The sequence below is a fragment of the Pagrus pagrus genome (assembly GCF_965226575.1).
Source record: "Pagrus pagrus genome assembly, chromosome: 16".
Taxonomy (NCBI): domain Eukaryota; kingdom Metazoa; phylum Chordata; class Actinopteri; order Spariformes; family Sparidae; genus Pagrus; species Pagrus pagrus.
Window position 1 is genome coordinate 14,629,980 of NC_140200.1, and position 17,977 is coordinate 14,647,956.

At 42.5% G+C, this 17,977-nt stretch overlaps 1 protein-coding gene across 1 annotated transcript in view; it reads left to right on the plus strand.

Moving 5' to 3' along the window:
- kcnk3a (potassium channel, subfamily K, member 3a) overlaps positions 1-16,765 on the plus strand; it is a 29,368-nt gene extending 12,603 nt beyond the window's left edge. Inside the window, exon 2 of the mRNA XM_084377171.1 lies at positions 15,575-16,765. Coding sequence (XP_084233297.1) covers positions 15,575-16,494 — 920 coding nt within the window. The 3' untranslated portion in view covers positions 16,495-16,765. The remainder of the gene's footprint in view (positions 1-15,574) is intronic.
- The last annotated feature ends 1,212 nt before the right edge of the window (positions 16,766-17,977 follow it).

The window sequence follows — 17,977 nt, forward strand, 5'->3', positions numbered from 1 at the left end:
AGTTGGTGGAGCCTCAGTAGCCTTTCTGCCTCAATACATACACGTGCCAAAAAAAGAAAAAAAAAAAATCTTTCCATATCAAGCATGGTAGGCTCCTCAGCAGTGTGGAGAGTGTCTAAACACTGAGGTGAGAGGTGAGGAGCTAATACTGTATGTTTATGGTTCAGGGACAAAACGGAGCGCTCGCATCGCCGTCCTTATCATAACAACCTGAAGTGATTTTCTCACAACTCACTGACTGCTGACGGCTCCAACCTTCTCCGACTCTAGAGAGCGGGGTTGTGTCGAATGCTTTGGTAACCCGGGTGTTATATTCGCATCACGCTACTCCAACTGGCTCAGAGCGCTGGAATGATTTGGTCCGACAGCGCCAAGCGACTGTAGCTCTCCTCACATATATACTGTCTGTCTCCCAGGGGAATTTTATTTTCCAATTTGTTTTCAGCATCTGCTTAATCTCTCAACAAGCCAACCTGGATGAAGTGGACTGTCACACACTGAGGCCCTAATGATAATAACAATAACAGTGATAGGTGAGTCGTGTTTACCCCCGAGGGCTGCCATCGGAGCACGAGCTTACGACTACACATTTAATATCCAAACCAAAAAATATCACCCTGACACAACCTTGGGCTAAAACAACAGGCTGCTAACCTATTTTCTCTGGAATAATCCAAATATCACAGCTGTCAGCAGTGGTGTGTCCTCTCCCCAGCCGTATGCTGGATGTGTGATGGAGGTAATCGGTGCCAGAGTATTTATTGTTCATGGCAATTTACACTAATGGGTGCTGAAGCAATGTGATTGGTCAAAGATTCATTTCAAGCATTCCAGCTGTGTTGATAATACCAATAATGACACTGGCTGCCACGTTTTGTAATCACAAGGTAGGGAGATGGTTGTTGGTGCCTCCTCCTGCTCCTCCGTGCACCACGATAGAGGAATCAGCTCAGCATTCCAAGACAGTTTGTTGATATTGGGTGATTCGTCACTGCACTTGGAGAAGGCAGTATGCCTTTGTCTTCTAGCACTGGGGTAGACATTGGTGGACGTTCATAAAAAAATGAAATTGGGCTGCGTTAGTTGCATGAAATATGATCATGAAAATCCAGCCTAGGTTCGGTTGCCAGGTCTAGGTTTTTAGCCCTTGATGCGTATCATCACCTCTCACTCTCATTTCCTGTCAAACTCTACAAGTTGTCCTATCTAAATAACAACTAAAGCCATACAATAAACCAAAGGGGTCTGTTTCCTACTATCCCTGACACCGACAATCCAACATTCACGCCCATGTCATACTGTGATTGGTCGGGGCTTGAACTTCTCTCTAAATCTCTTTTTTCATTTATTACAAAACTATTTCTGATATTTTTATTCAAAAAAGCGCAACACTATGAGTGCTTCTAGCAAAGACTGTCCGAAAGTGTGTGTTGTTTTTCCACATATTAAAAAGAAAACCACTGGTGTGAGGGTCAGTGGAGCTCCAGCAAAACACAGGGTTAAATTTACCTGGGGCCAGTGGAGCGTTTTGACCCAGTGTTGGTGTTATTTTTGACATTACTGTTGGGTCCCTGGATGCAAACAACTCTCTGCTGGGTGGTTTTCTACTGGGTGAAGATAACTCAGTATTGAGTCCGTCCTACATTGACCCTGCAAAGTGTGCATATTTAAAGTATTATTGTCATGGTTAGAGTTTTTGTTTGTGTCCCGTCTTGCTTTTCATTTCCTCCCTTTGTCTTTTTTCCGCTCTTTTGCGCAGTTCACTGGTGTTTCATTTGTTAATTAGTCCCTGTCCATTCAAGCCGGTGTTTTTCAATGACTCTTTGCCAGTTTGTCTGTTTTCGTCATGTGTCTACTGAATCCTTGTTCTGTATCCCTACCTGTGTTTCTCATATTCTTAGTGTTCCTTGTGTTCCTGTCTGAGTTCTGACGTGGTTTGTTGACAATTTTTATAAACTTGTTCTAGCATAACCCAGCCTTAAGGGTTGGGAAATTGGCACAGCAAATTGTCCTGTAGTGCAATTTTTTAAGCAGGAGACTAAAGTTCATGTCACATCACAGACCTACAATTATCTGATATAAATGTAGATTATATTATATATAATCAGCCTTTTTCTTTACCATAAGACCCAATCTTTCCCTGACATGAAGCGTTTTAGTTTTTTAGTTCAACTTGCATAATATGCAATGGCCAGTATTTGGAGAAACATTGTTTTAAATATGTTGGTTTTTGACAGAAAAAAATCCCAAACATGTCGAGTGTGATCTAATGTTTTGTATTGTTGTCCAATATGCACGTTCCAGCCTAGTAATAGGGTTGCTGTGAACGCAAGCATTGCTGATAACAGTGAGACATAATTACTAAATGTGACTGTTGGTACATTGATGGATTTTATTTCCAGCAGTATGGTAAAACATTTATTCTTGGGTATTGACTCATTCCTGGCCAGCATCGCTTCACTACGTCCGTTCCTGTAAGCTTCAGATTACTTAATGGGTGCAGACTAAGAATATGGCTTTTTAATGTGAAGAACTGCTCCAGAGTTACAGGATGTTATTTCATTTGTCCTATGTTGGTCAAATTGCATAGATAAAGCCTCTAAGTAATCCTATGTGTTGTTCATACTACACTACACTAATGAGCCTGCAGCTCCCGCTTTGCACTGATCCAGATAGCAAGCTTTTGAACTCCTTCTTTGGTGCTGGAACAAAAAGACATCACCAAAAAGACATTTACACTAGCGTGCCAGTAAACCTACCAGCTTTCATTGCAACATGAAAAAGTAATGGCTAATGATATTTATGGTCTTTGGTTACTGTGCTCTGTTTCACCTATCAAAAAAACAAAGCTGATGTACTGACAGCATGTCCCTACGCAAACAAAAGGTTTTTGACTTACGGAAAACTACAAATAATAACTGGTGTGTGTGCCACAAGACAAGTTTTTTGTTGACTTGTCATCATTTAGTGAATCAGTTCGACAGTCTGGTTGTTTGTGCTCCTGTATAAACTTGAGTTAAGTGACATAGTGATTTTAGTCTCTGGGTCCCAGGCTGTCTGTGTTTGCCACATTAGAAATATCAGTGAATAACAGAAAGTTGATATATCTTTTAAGGATCAGTTCAAACATGAACATTTAGTCATAATCTATGCCGATTGAAGTCAGCTGGAGCTTCACAGCACACAGTGTTGGAGCAATCTCCTGAACGACTGAAGTGTCACAAAGGGACACAAATGCAGATGCTGAGATAGGCAGGTTGAAAACTAAAAGTGAGCTTAAATGAAAGCTGAAAAATCCAAACTCAAAATCCCAAAAACGAGCAACAAAAGGCAGACAAAAAAAATGAGTAATGAGTAATCGAAGAGCAAAAAACAAAGTACAAACTAATGAAACACAGGTGAACACAGAAAAAATGCAGGAAAACTGATAAAGGAAGGAAGTGGACACATAAGGAAACTATTACAAAAAACGTTATTTTATTTTATTTTATTTTTTACACTTTAAAACAAGTCCCCATTACTTTGCTTGTTTAGGAGAATGCTGCAACACTGTTTTGCTGTGAAGCTAAAGAAAATGTTTTGCGGACTCTACTTCAGGAGTAAATGATGACTAATTTTTCATTAGCTTCATTAGAACGTTTCTTTTAAAACACAAAATTACACGTTTTCCTGACACTACAAAATTCATGATAATAAATGGTACTTTTTGTACTAAATGACCTGCTCGGTACATGAGGCTATCCTAGGTGAAATGTATCAAAACACAATATATATTATAAAATGAAATAAACCTCATCCATCCAGTTTCCCAAGTAGGTTAAAAACAAATGCTCCGGATGGATTTGTAGGCGCTGTGTGACCCAGGTCTGGTAAGGTGAACCTGCAGATTGAGCGGAGGTGGAGCTGATGCACCGCTCCCTGTCTGTCTGCTCCTGCCATATGGGCAGCCTGAGGCAGTGGTTACCTCACCAAGGTGACACGGAGACCCGACACACAGTTAAAACTGGATGGTCCATCAGTGATAGTTTGGATAAAAACTATAACACTTTATATGGTTTCATTAGGAATTTGTTGACATATGTTTGCACGTAATATTATGCTGAAAAACAGGAGAGAGAGCGGCATTCAAGGTCACTTTAACAGGGATGAACACTCAACATGCATTTTACCGAAACTACAGTGTATTTACTTCTTACCATAATAATACTGGGTTTAAAGAAATAGAGGAAACGTCTTTCGTGTTTCCATGGCTTGAGTGCATGCTGTTAAAGACGGTCGACGCTCTCTCTCAGTTTCGCCCCTGAAAAAAAATAAAATAAACATCAACATCTCGTTCAGTACAGAGGAGGCTCAGGAGCAGCAGGCAGCGCCGATAGGGGTTCATGTAACACCTAATAAGATCCATTACTTGATTTAATTGCATCTGGTCATTTAGTCAGGTGCCAGCGTTAGTCTGATGGGTCACATGACATGACATATGATAGCTTCACAACGTGGCAACAAGCCCAGTCAGACAGCTCAGTCAGGACGTTGATGGGTACTCATGTCTCCAGTAGAAAGCCATTGTCAAAGGAACACACACACTGCTGCCTTTGTGGGAGTGTTAATGTGTGGTGAAAAGCACCAACCCATCTCTTCGTGTGGGTTTGTGCTTGTGTGTGTCTTCAGTGAGAGTTTATGTAACCAAATCTGACAGGTAGAAAACCTCTCTGTCTTGTAGCTCACATACAATTTCATTGTCTTTTACGAAGGTTGGAGACCTAATTCAACAGTGAGATGTGGCCGATGGGTAGACATCAAAGACATTAGCAGAGAAACACAAAAAATTGTTACAATTAATTAAAAAATTACATGTCAGATAGGTCGGACCCCTGTGTTTAAGTACATATCTCTACCGTTACAGTTAAGACTGAAAAGAACAACAGAAATAATCAAGTTTGCCACAATGCAAAGTGACAGTTGTTGTTTTCACAACGAGAATTTGGCTAGCCTGACTTTGATAAAGGAATTTTGACATAAAAAAAAAGCACCCATATTCTTTCTTGCTGAGAGTTGGATGAGAAAATCCACACCACTCCCATAATTGTCCATCGTATTTGAAACAATTGCCAGGAGCCCGTTAGCTTAGCTTAGCATAAAGACTGGAAGCAGACAGTTAGCTTGGCTCCGTTGAAAAGGTAACAGAACCCACAACCAGTACTTAACGCTCATTCATTAACAAGCTGAATCTCGGTTTTTCATCTATGTAAAAGCTTAAGTGTTAAAATGACGTGTTGAGGCTAGGCCAGCTGTCTCCCTCAGTTTCCAGTCTTTGTGCTGAGCTAGGTGAACTATATCTCGTGGCTCCAAGTAACCAGTCATATAGCCTAACCTGATAAGTATCCAACCGTTTTTAGACCAGGGATAGCCAACACGCTGCCCGTGAGCGCCTGGTAGACCGCAGTGAGCATAAACAATAAGTCGCCTGCAGTGTACCTTTAACCTACACTGTCTCCTACATGTGGACTATTAAATGTGTAATATTCATTATTTAAAGGTAAACTGAGTACACATGCAGCCCTCCATATTACACTGGAAAAGTTCTCTTCAGTGGACGAACCATGAAATGTTTGCACTGTTTCATGAATAATATCCTTGTTGTATGGATGTTTCTCGTTACTCCCTAGTCCTGAAATTTTCCCCAAACAGTTCTTCTTTTTAAATCATTGGTGAATTTGCAATAACAACATACAGCAAGGACGAACAAGGACGCACATTACCCAGCAACAAGTATAAGATGTCATTGCTGGTCGTATTTTTCAATTAAGATTATTTGTGTAACCAGGCACTGATGCTTATCACTGTGCCTACATGTGTTCCTCTGTCCTCTCTTTAATCCAGGGTTTTTCCATATTGTTTTTCTTTTTGCTGAGTAAACCGATCTCTCTGAATGCTACGTGCCAGACTACGTATGCCACCCATTCATCGGCACATGTCAGTTTAGGGTAGCATCTGCTCCCTGAGAGCAGCTGAACGAGATGAACTGGGGTCAGAGCGCGTGTTCATGTATTAGTGGAGTCAGGTGACAGGGGCAGGTGACTGTGCTGCACAGGCTGATAAGAGCGAGCAAATAGATGTATTTGAATTAGAGACCAGGAGGACAGAGAAATAGAGAAAGAGGAGGCTGAAATGTCAGAAGTGGAAAGAAAATAAGTGTGAGTGAGACAGAAGAGGAGCAAGATAGCAAGACAAGCAGCAGCTATTTTTAAAAAGAGCATTCAGCTGAATAAAACATCACCCGGCTGCACTCCAAATTACCAGAAATCACAAGGCAGGCGTGAAATAGCCACGTCAAATTATAGCAGGCTTGTCACATATGTTTTGTTTTTTCAGTGACACCAAGCTGGATTATTCTCACATGTAATTTCTCAGATGCAGGACCAGAGAGACCCCCTCCAGTGCGCCGGGATTAACAACCACGAAATGTTTGTTTATGTTCGACAGTATCAGCCGCTTCGTCACCGTCACTTGTGGAAAAAAAAACAACAAAGCTGTTATGAGCGCCTTCGGATCAAAGGCAGTTAATAGTGTGTGAATCTTATAATCGTCTCCTGATTCACATTTGGCCCAGTTCGTAGCCTAGATGCAAGTGTGTCTCTGCTCTTTTTATATTCCACAGAAAACGATCCTCGTCATCCTCACCCACGTCATCAGCAGTGACATCTGTGTCTAATTATGCATACTGTAGTCTAGACTAGTGCTTCCCAACATTCAGTCAGATGAACTCCCACAGCTCTGTCATATAAACTCCTTCATCAACACGCGTCATGTTCCTCATTTGTTCCTTTGGATTGGTTTTAAACTGGATGATATTAAACACAAGGGAAAAGTGGATACTGTTCGAACATTTTTCCTAAAACTGAGCGTTCAATATTTAGTTCTGTTTGGTACTACTACTGTACAACTTGAAGCTAGATGTTTGAGCCACTTAAACTATCAATTAGCTTTTTAAATGAGCTTTCTATTTCAACTGTTTGCACACTACTTTTAGCTTTTTCAACATCCCTTCTAGCTGCCTACGTTAAACATTTATCCATTACGTTTATTTATTTTGAACTGTTTATCCATTAGCTTTTTCAATAAGCTATCTCGTACTGGTAGCTTTATACACTACTTAGCGCCACTATTAGCTGGCTTTAAGCTAGTTCTATAAACTGTTTCATTAAATACGCTACTTTTAGCCATCTTTTCAAACCATTTGTAACTTTTAACTACAGTATTGTAAACGTGCAGAGCAGTACTTTTATCTCACCCTTCCAGCAATAAGAGCTATAACCAAAACACTGGTGGCGCGTGTTTATGACGTACGCCTCCGCCATAGCTGTTGTTGTAGCTTACTCCTTCACTGTGTCACTGGGGTCGCTCCTCCCTTCAGCGCTGACAAACCGTTCTGTGCTCAATACTTTTGGCTATTTCAACAATTTCTATTGCTATTAGCTTGCGAATTATTCATCCATTATTTTTAGCGATCACGGCTCAATTTGAATTTTGTCAGATAACAGGGCTCATCGGCTCAGACATCATGTCATTGTTCTGTGAATCTGTCCTTGCTTGTTTTGACTTGTGTTGTCATTCTTGGCAGTGAAAGGACGGTATGCACCACAGGGAATAAGCATCTATTCCCTGAAGAAACTATTTGAAATTCCTGTATCATATTACACAACATGTTCTCGCTTTCTTTTCACCCGTTCTCTCCTCGTGCCCACACAGGCACAATTTTAAAGCAGATAGCCCAAATGGAGCCCTTGAAACAGATACGTCTGTTATTTGAGTTGACCTCGTAAAAGCCTGGAATGAAATCCCAACTCGGAGTACCTACATTAGCAATGACTACAAATTAAAGACTTCCTTCCATCTATCTTTAGTTTTAATGGATCTTATTATAAATTCAAGACAGTGTGGAGTTATGTATTCGGAACAGGTTTTATTTCTTCTTGCTTTATTTCCTTTTATATTTCATCCCTCCTGTCCTCCCCAACCCTCTCCTCCTCCTCCTCCTCCCCTTACTCCCCTGTTGTGTACAGTATCTTCTTATGTGAACACAGTTTTAGTCCAGCTGTGTTGGGAGTTTTAAAACAAGTCCGTATCAACTGTGTATCAGGTACATAAATCACGTGATTTATTTAATTAGCCAACCCTCCCAGAGATCTCACACTCTGCCGAGAATGCCTTGCTTACTGACCTCATGGAAAACTCCGGCCTGCCAAGGTTTCCTCTCAAATCCCCTAAAAAGGAACCTAAGGAGTACTTTTGGAAATAGACTCTGATAGGGATTTTTTTTTTCACAGTGAAAAGAAAACATAAGACTAGGACGGCCGGACACACACACAGATAGATTGGTGCTTTCGATGGAGCGTGGAGTGCTTCTGCAGATAACGTGTGGACGTTGTGGGCGTATTGCGTGATGATGAGAGGGTTTTACTACAACGCAGAGTTGCAGCTCTCTGATCTAACCGTTGGTCGCTGTGGTCTTCAGGCTTGTGATGTTTGAGCCTCAGCTGTGAGCTGGGCGAGAGCACATGCTCCCAGGGCCCGATTTGGAGCCCACACAGGGGTAACCGAGTTAAAGTGAACCCAGACAGACGCTTTGCCAATGCGCTGTCTCCTCTGGCATTACATCAGATTGCTCGTGATGAATACATCCCGTATCCCGCTATTTCTCTTCCTGCGTTGCTCTCTAGCTCTTGTACTGGCTGGACAGGCTCGTTGTTCACTGTCGCTGCATATAATGAAAGTTTGATTAGAGAGATTATTCTTACTATTTTACAGTCTGCTGACAGCAACCACAGAGTGATACAGAAGCTGACTATCATTATAAGTTTTGAATATAATAAAGTACATTTTTGAAAAACTATTCTGAAAAAGCCAAAATTGCTATCGACATTTTCCTCTCGTTCCTCCATCATTTCACCACTTTGCAATTGATTAGCAATTGAATAGATTATGGAATAGTGAAAGTCTGGAGGAACATTGGGCCATATGTCAGGGTAAAACAACATATTTGATAACATGTTAGCTAAGATTAGCATTCAATCACTAATGGTAGCTGTTGTCTAACAGAAGCTAATGGGTTTAATGCTGATAAACAAAGTCCAAAATACAAAATACAAGTAACAAAAGGGCAGGCGACAAAAAAGGAAAACACCAAAGTAATACAAAAACTAAGGACAAACCAGAAAACCACAAATAAATAAGGAATACAGGGAACACACAAGGGCTGGGGAAAAGGCACAGGAGCACAGGAGACATGTGGACGTAAACAGGATGACAACACACAAACCAACAAAGAGTGAGGGGACGACACAGGCTTAAATTAACAAGGGGATAAGCTGCAGGTGGAGAGACGCTGGGAACAGGGCAGTGCTAACGAGACTGATGTGAGACAGGTGTTGAGCGGGTGTTAGACTGGGGAGGAGCACAGGAACACAGGAGGGAGACAGACCTCTACCCCAGAATAATACTGTCTGTTCTGTCTACTAGGGAGTGCACAGAGCTGGGCGAAGAGGCTGTATATATGTCCGAAGCATCCTCCTATAACCTGAATAAAATTGGCTTAATCGGAAAATGCTACATTGGGATGGCCAAATTCTGAATATCAGAATGGAATATTTTGTGTATGAAGCGTTTCAAGTTCAGATTATTGTCATGTTTGGAATAATTTTGGTAAACTAGTGTGCACGTACAAGGAAGTCATTGTCACGGAGAAGGTTGATTGTTGGGTCGTTGGGACGGGAGAGCACTGTTTGGTTTGGTTTCTTTTAATTATGACCACAATCTTTCCATAGTTGTTATCAAGTAGCGTAAACTTAACCAAATGTTAAACTTCAGAGGTGATGGAGCAGAAATGATTGTCATTTATGTTTATTAGGGTTTATTTTTTCATGTTTTATGTTTTTAGATATGACAGTCTGCTGCATCGACCGACAAATATAGTTTCCCTGAATATGAAGGACATACGGCCTGTTTTTGAGTTTTATTTTGTATTTAATGTGATTCACTGATGGTCCTACCGTAGACCTGTTGCACCTCTAGTTCCTCTATACTGAATAATACTGCACTGACATTACATCAAGTCAGCAGAACAGCAGAAAGGATTTCTTTCTAATCCATAACTCTGAACTGAAAATAAATGAAGCCACTACTCGTATTTTTCCCACTTTCATTACTGCACTCATTGACTTTAAAATATTGATATTTTCTTCCGATAAAATGAATTCCAAGAATTCTTTCCGTTCACACACGGACATTACACAGCAGCTGTCAGCTATGCCTTGTGGGTCAAAAGTCGGAAGGAGTAATGGAGGGAGGTGGGAGGACCGGAGCTGTGTTTGAGTTCCTGAATAAACAATCACGGGGTCGTCTGGAGTTTGAGGTGTCTGTGACTGATAATGGATGGGGGTCTGCGGCTCTACGTCTTGGATGGAAATGGGGCAATATTCGTGGGAAATACATGATCATAGTTGACTTCGAATGTGACATCTTTGGGTGTCATCCATGGAAATGCTTGATGCGTACAAGTAGCCAAGAGTTACAGTTTGTCGGGTCGTGTAATGATATCTTTGGTCAGCCGCAGCTGGAGATGAAAGCGAGCTGTGGAGAAGGCATGCTGGGAAGCAGAGTGGGCTGCTGCTCGAAGACAGCCTGTACCAAACAGATGACACGATCCGTGTTTATTTGCACATTTGTACAGAACATTCCCCGAGCTGCGCGGCATTTGAGCGACGGCGTAAACGCAGATAAGAGTGACGTCATTCTGGGATGTCTGCTCAGGCCACCTGTACGCCGAAGAACTAGGGTGGCCATATACGGCTGAATATTGTGATCCTGTGCAACACCTCAGAGCATCGCAGGAGGAATTTGTTTACTGAACACTACAATGACACACACGGACGATCACGTCCTGTTAGCAGAGCTGTACATTTTGTAAAGTGCGCCATTTAATCTGCTTCAACAAGAGTTTTTAACTGACTGCTGACTGACTGAAGTTTGTGCTTGTATTTCAAATGTGTCTGTCTTTTAAAGTTGCCATGGAGTAAATACAATATTCAAGATAAATTGCTCATCTTTTGCACATTTTCCCCAGAAATTACCATGATATACTACATATTTATAATCCACTGAATATATTTAGGTTTGCTTAGGTGCATAGCATTAGTTTATGATGGGTTAAAGCTGTAGCTAAAAGACACATTTACACTAAAGAAAATTGTATTCAAAAACACATACAAGAAATCAGTTGTTAAAACAGCAAACACTGTGAATTATTTCCAAAAGTAATTAGCCACATGAGATGCTATCCTTTCATTGTACCTGTAATCCAGCAGGCTACTGTTTTCACCTTTGCCTCTCAGTCTGGAATTAAACCCCGCACCACACACACACACACACTGATGAGTGTATTACAGAGCGTGGCACTGGCTGGTCTCCAGGGTGCAGAGATGTCTGAGGACATTATCATGTCACTGAACCCCACAGAGCGCTGCTGCCACCAGCATTTCTGTTACTGAATCCACATCCCTGAAGTTTCCTCTACAGAGACGCTGTGGAGGCTTGTTTGATATAATGTATGTGTATATAACACGCCATGTTTCATAATGTGTACCAATGTGCACACTGTTTGCATGTTGGGGACAGTTTTTTAGACACACATTGGTTCCAACAGCTTCTCCTTTTAATAAATTCCTGATAAATGCACTGCTTCTCTGAGCGTCCTGCCGCATTAGGAGAGGTGATGTTCTCGATGAATAGGATGTGCTCCTCACCTTGTTGGCGAGCACAAATTGTGCCTGGTAATCAATGAAAATTTAATTGAGTGACAGAGAACTGGAGCCCTAACAGGCACATTATACCGTTCTTTGATGTATTTTCAAAGCCTGTTTTCATCCCTACCTAATTAATCAGTGTAATGAAGACTTTGGCTGCAGTAATGTCGTGTTTTAGGAGCAGACACCACTTGAAAGGGAGTGAAGCTGTCATCCGTGGAGGCAGACTACCGACCACTGGACCCAACGGTGACGACAGCCGGCACCGACAGTATCATGTGCATCGCTACGATCGAGCAGCGTTGGAAAATAACAGACATTTGATTTAGAATATCTCACTGAGGGTTGGCGCTAAGTAAAGCTGTGCGCCCATCTGCTAAAAACTAATATAAGAGGATTCGAAATTGTTAAACAAATCAGTTTGTAATAATGTGTTCGAGGACATGAAATTAAATCCAAATGACAAAATATTGGCAGTGCTTTAGAATTGCAAAGATATCTTCAGGGAATATTTCCCCCCTCTGTTAAATGATTTTTAAATTAGGACTAGCCTGTTGCTGGAGGCTTCAGCTTAAATGATTGGCTGTAAATTACGATTACTTAATGAGAGGCAGCAGGGAGGAGGGAAGAGTTTGGAGTATGGTGCACCTGTGTTCTGCCTCCCCTGCTTGTTTGTGTTACCTAATAAGCAATTTAAGGGCTCTTATCACCTTTCAGTGTTATGCAATTTTCATATTTTCATTCACATGATAATTGCAGAAATTAGGTTATGAGACAATCGGCCGCGGGTTGCGGCAAAGCCTTTGATTCTCCTTTTATATGTTTCAACAATCCTTTACACACATTGAGAAACTGAGCTAATTTTAGAGGGAATGACTGTTTCCTTGTGGAAAACCTGAGTCTGTAATTCCCAAGATGTCTCCTCTGTGTTTTCCCCCGTCTACCCATGAAATACGTGTAAATAGTTGCAGCTGCACGTGCTCAGTATTAATGCGTCAGCTTCAGACAGCTGGTGCAAGAGTCTGGGGTTCTTCAGGTGTCAATCAACCCTCTTTGGTCCGTTGTTTTTTTCACCTTTCAGAGCGGTGAGGCTGCACTTTTTCTCTGCCACTAGCAATGACTGTAATCCATGTAAACAGAGCGAGTGGCCCTGGTGGCTTTATCCCCTGCGTGCCAGGACGAGCCGTGGAGACGTCCTGTCTCATGATAACTTTGTCAGTGTTGTGGGAAGCGGGTGAAGCTCGGGGAAGAGAGGGGAGGACGAGCTTGTCATGTGGGCTGCTCTCTCACACGGCGGTGGGACTGCTGGCCCTGTCACCTCCAGCTCGTGTGTCTGCGGTTGACGAGCGCCGCTGTCACTCCCGTCGTCCCCGTGTCTCGATAAGCTGCTCCCTGCTGCTGACAGCTTCTGACAGAGCTGCAGGTCAGCCTCTGTGCTCACCTGAACACACTGTCCTGCTCTTCCTGTAATGAATGGTTTATAATATTTAGGCCTACTGTAATAACTCCTTGGTTCTTTCACGGTCAAGAGTTTTTTATCCACTGCTCCTTTCTTAAACATATAGAAACACGGTATCTAAAAGTATAATGGATCCCACTGATTTTCTTGCGAGACCTGTCCTACTAAGCTTCTGATTGGTTGCTGTTGTTGGTTTCGTTCTCTATGCTTGACTCAGACCAATGACTCATAATGTAGGTCTGGTTATGTCTGTTTTTATAGCATTTTTGATACGGCGGTTTATAAGCTGTAGTTTCCCCAGTAAACACACAGACCACTTCAGCCTCAGTCCCCGGTCTTCAGCTGCTCCTCTCAGGGGTCACTCATCCTCTCCACTCCCAGTGTGTCTCTGGCCTAGGCAAAGCCGTCAGGCTGGTCTGCAAACCTAGCTGAAGGGGTCGGTTTGTTTACCAGGACTACAGCTTATTTTACAAACAAACCACATGTCAAACACAGCCATTTACACCAGACAACCACTGAACATACAGCTAGCCAGCTAATTCTTGTCTCTTTCGTGAGACAGTAATTAATTGTGGCTCACTGACATCCTCCCTCCCTTAGGTTTTTCTGGCAGACTACCACAGCACCCAGGGGTGTGTGGACACGGGAGGACATCCCAGAAAGAAGCAGTTGGCCATGGGCAAAGTGGTCCCAACAATCTCCCTCCCTCTTGTTGTCTGCCAGACTATCACCGTCACAAAAATCTCCGTCAGATTTATTAAATTTTTAAACGGAAAAAAGGCACCTGTCAGTTGAACTCCACCGCTTATCTTGCCTTCTCCACTGAGAAACTTATTTAGCATGGAGTACCAGAACCATGAAGCCTTTGTCATGCAAAAAGTTAATTGAACTGTGGGGGTACGTCACACTTTCACAGTTCTACAAGGTCTTCATTAAGATCATAAAGTGGCCGGAGGATTTGTTTCTGGTAAAACTGATGACTAATCAGAACATCATCTATCTAGTCATCTCTCCGTCATATTTCTTTGTGGGGACGAGAATAAAAATAAGCAATGGCACTAAGAAGCACAGTGTCTTAGCGGGTCAGGTTTTTCCTTTCACAGGCAGATACATCAGTTGTAATGGCTCTCATTTTGGCGGCACAACTGGGAAAGCTTTAAACAGATTTGGCACCAGACAGACAGATGGCTCAACCGCACAGATCAGTGTGACCATAAAACCAGAGCCCAAAGAATTAAATCAACTCCCAGAGTAATTACATTCAAACTATTGGTCAGCCTTTTCCATTTGCTGATCCCATTGTTATCAGGGACATCATCTCTCAGCTCCCGTGTACAACAGGTCCACGTGTGGGGAATATATTTCAGGCGGTGATGATGTTGCGTGCAAGGACGCCATATCCTGTGGGACAATTGGAGCTAGAGGATGACGTTATGAGACAAAAGGTTGACACTTGGGCTGAAATGTGCCGCAGAGGAAGCTCAAATCTGTCCTGAAATTCATGAGCTCCACAGTCGTGTGTGTGCAGAATCACTTAGTCGGGATGAGTCATGCCATATCTGAAATTGGCTGGTGCTGGTGGTGAGCGCTCGATAGTATTCTCCACGTGGCCATTTCAGGGAGTGAAGACGCCTCTGACGAAGTAAATAGTTTATCAGCTATTGTCTGTTTCATAGGAACTAAATTTTAAAAAGCTTCTCCTCCAAACTTTTTACATGTCCTGTGCCATGGAGCTGCTTAATGACTCTGAGCTTTGGGAGGATTTTTGGGCTGTGTCACTGTTCAGAGGACTCAGTGGAGCCCACACAAACCACATGGCTGACTTTGTTTATTGTGCTGTCGGGGGTTTCATAATGCAAAGATTCACGGCAGGATAAAAAGTGAATTTATTAGATAAACAAAAGCAAAACATTTGCAATGCAGCCTGTGCTGCTCTGTTTATTTGGTTTGGAAAAATGTACAGAGACTAATTAGGTGCAAATGTACTCATTAGCTGGAGCCACTCCACAGAGACCAGTTGTCAATAAATTATTCAAGCTCTCTCTCCCATACACGACATCAATACTTGGTCATTCCTGCCACCACAATACTGTGCATTCTCATCTCCAATTGCATTCTGCCGCTGTGAAATGAAAAGTCTTTGAATTTATCAGAAGTGCTGCTTGAAGAATACAAATCATTTATATCTGTCTACTCTAGGTTTGACTATCTTCCCCAGCCTCCAGCCTTCTTCTTTCTGACCCTTGTCCTCTGCACTGTAGATTTAATTAGTTCTGCCCCAGTAACCCTGCTCCTTTCTCCCTCTTCCCCTCAGGATATGGCCATGCAGCCCCCAGCACAGATGGAGGGAAGGTGTTTTGCATGATCTACGCCCTCCTGGGCATCCCCCTCACCTTGGTGATGTTCCAGAGCGTCGGTGAGCGCATCAACACCTTCGTCAGGTACCTGCTCCACCGCCTGAAGAAGTGCCTTGGCATGAGGCGTACTGAGGTCTCCATGGTCAACATGGTGATCATCGGCTTCATATCTTGCATGAGCACACTGTGCGTAGGGGCGCTAGCCTTCTCCCACTTTGAGGGATGGAGCTTCTTTCATGCTTACTACTACTGCTTCATCACGCTCACCACCATTGGCTTCGGGGACTATGTGGCGCTGCAGAGTGAGTCTGCTCTGCAGAACAAGCCAGAGTACGTGGCCTTCAGCTTCATCTACATCCTGACGGGCCTGGCTGTGATCGGAGCCTTCCTCAACTTAGCAGTGCTGCGGTTCATGACGATGAACGCTGAGGACGAGAAGCGGGATGCTGAGCAGAGGGCTCTACTCGCTCATAACGGTCAGGCGGGTGGACACATCCACTGTTCTGTAGACCCAGCCTCCTCCTCCTCCACGCCATCTGGTTGCGGCGGAGGAAGCGCAGTTGGAGGTAGTGGGGGAGGAGCAGCGAGCCGGGGTCTACGAAACGTTTACGCCGAGGTGCTCCACTTCCAATCCATGTGCTCCTGCCTTTGGTACAAGAGTCGAGAGAAGCTGCAATACTCCATACCCATGATCATCCCACGTGACCTCTCCACCTCGGACACCTACATGGAGCAGGGAGAGGCGTTTTCCAACCCCCTGCACTCTAACGGCTGCGTGTGCAGCCTGCAGCGCCACTCAGGCATCAGCTCAGTTTCCACTGGTCTGCACAGCATCAACACCTACAGAAGACTCAATAAACGCAGGAGCTCCATCTGAATCAGGAGGACTTCATGCGTCAAGGTCAAGTCCAACTTGTGTGCACCATGTGGTGAGGGAGGGCCCTTCTACTGTGGTACTAGATTGGATGTGGACATCAGATGGACACAGTTCTAAAAAGGGGCACGACTCCTGATGTTTGCTGCTTTCTGACACTGAAGAGCCTGCTGCTGCAGTCTCCGGCCGTGTATTTAACTTCCATTAGTTAAGCACAAACCATTTAGGACTAACATCGTTACTGATGTCACTGAGAAATAACGCTAATGGTTGTTTAAGAAGCACTCGTTTCACAAACTGTTGCTGTTTAAAGACAGGGACAGAAACACACGTGCAGCTCTGCACGTCTGAATTCTAATGTTAAATATCATTATATTGAATTCAGTGTTTTCTTTTTTGTTTATTAGACAGAATTTCATGTTCTTATATGAAAAAGGGACAAAGTACACTGTGAGATATGTTTTTAAGGGGGACTGGGGGTGTATTTACTGTACATAACGCCCAGCTCAGAAATATTTTATTGAATAATCTCTAATCCACTTTTTCCAAAAAGACTTTCCAAAAGGAATCTTTGGTTGTTAAGTATTAAACTCACTGCAGTGAAATTAAAGCGTGTATATATTTGGACACTTCACTAGTAGGAGGAGGGAAAGTCTATTTTTTCAGTGAAAGTTTTCAGAAAATGTTCTCAGTGTCTTCTCTTGTGTGTCTGTAACTGAAGTTCAGGTTCAAGCCAAACTTTCTGATCTGTTTCATGTTGTTTTTCCCTCCATTGGAAAACTCATATTAACGACATTTAGATGACTGATTGTTTTGATGGTGAATGATTGAGCAGGTTTGGCTTCAATGTCTTGTTGAAGGACGGGACAGTTGTAACTGTTGTAAAAGTGTCTCTAACCACTAGGCCTCCCTGCCGACCCTTTCAGACCTCACTGTTGTATTTTGTACAAATCACTATGAATTTATTTTTCATAGTTTGTTCCTGTATATAAATACATATGTGTATGTATGTGTGTGTGTATATATATATATATATATATATATACAGTACATACATATGTATATATTATATTTTTTTTCATTTTTTTATTTACTCGTTGCTTGTCATGTTTTCATCAACCCGGTCTTATCAATCTCCTTACAAATATCACAACTTTACACATACACATAGCATGCAGTGCATACATCTAGTCCGGTTTTACGTGCAGGTGAAACAAATCGTTCCCATTAACCTCTGTGGAGAGCAGATCCATAGTCATGTGACCTTCATCATCATCCATAGTCAGGTGACCTTCGTCATCATGGTGACTACAATAGAAATGGTTGCTATTTGGTTTTGGCAATCTTACGTTTAAAAGAAGATGACGTTACATACATGATGTTACATAGGTACGAATGACATTAATCGTAAGGTGAATAAAACCGTAAAACATTACCTCGACCGTGAATGTTTCTGCCTGAGTCACGTCAGAAAGATTTTCATCAG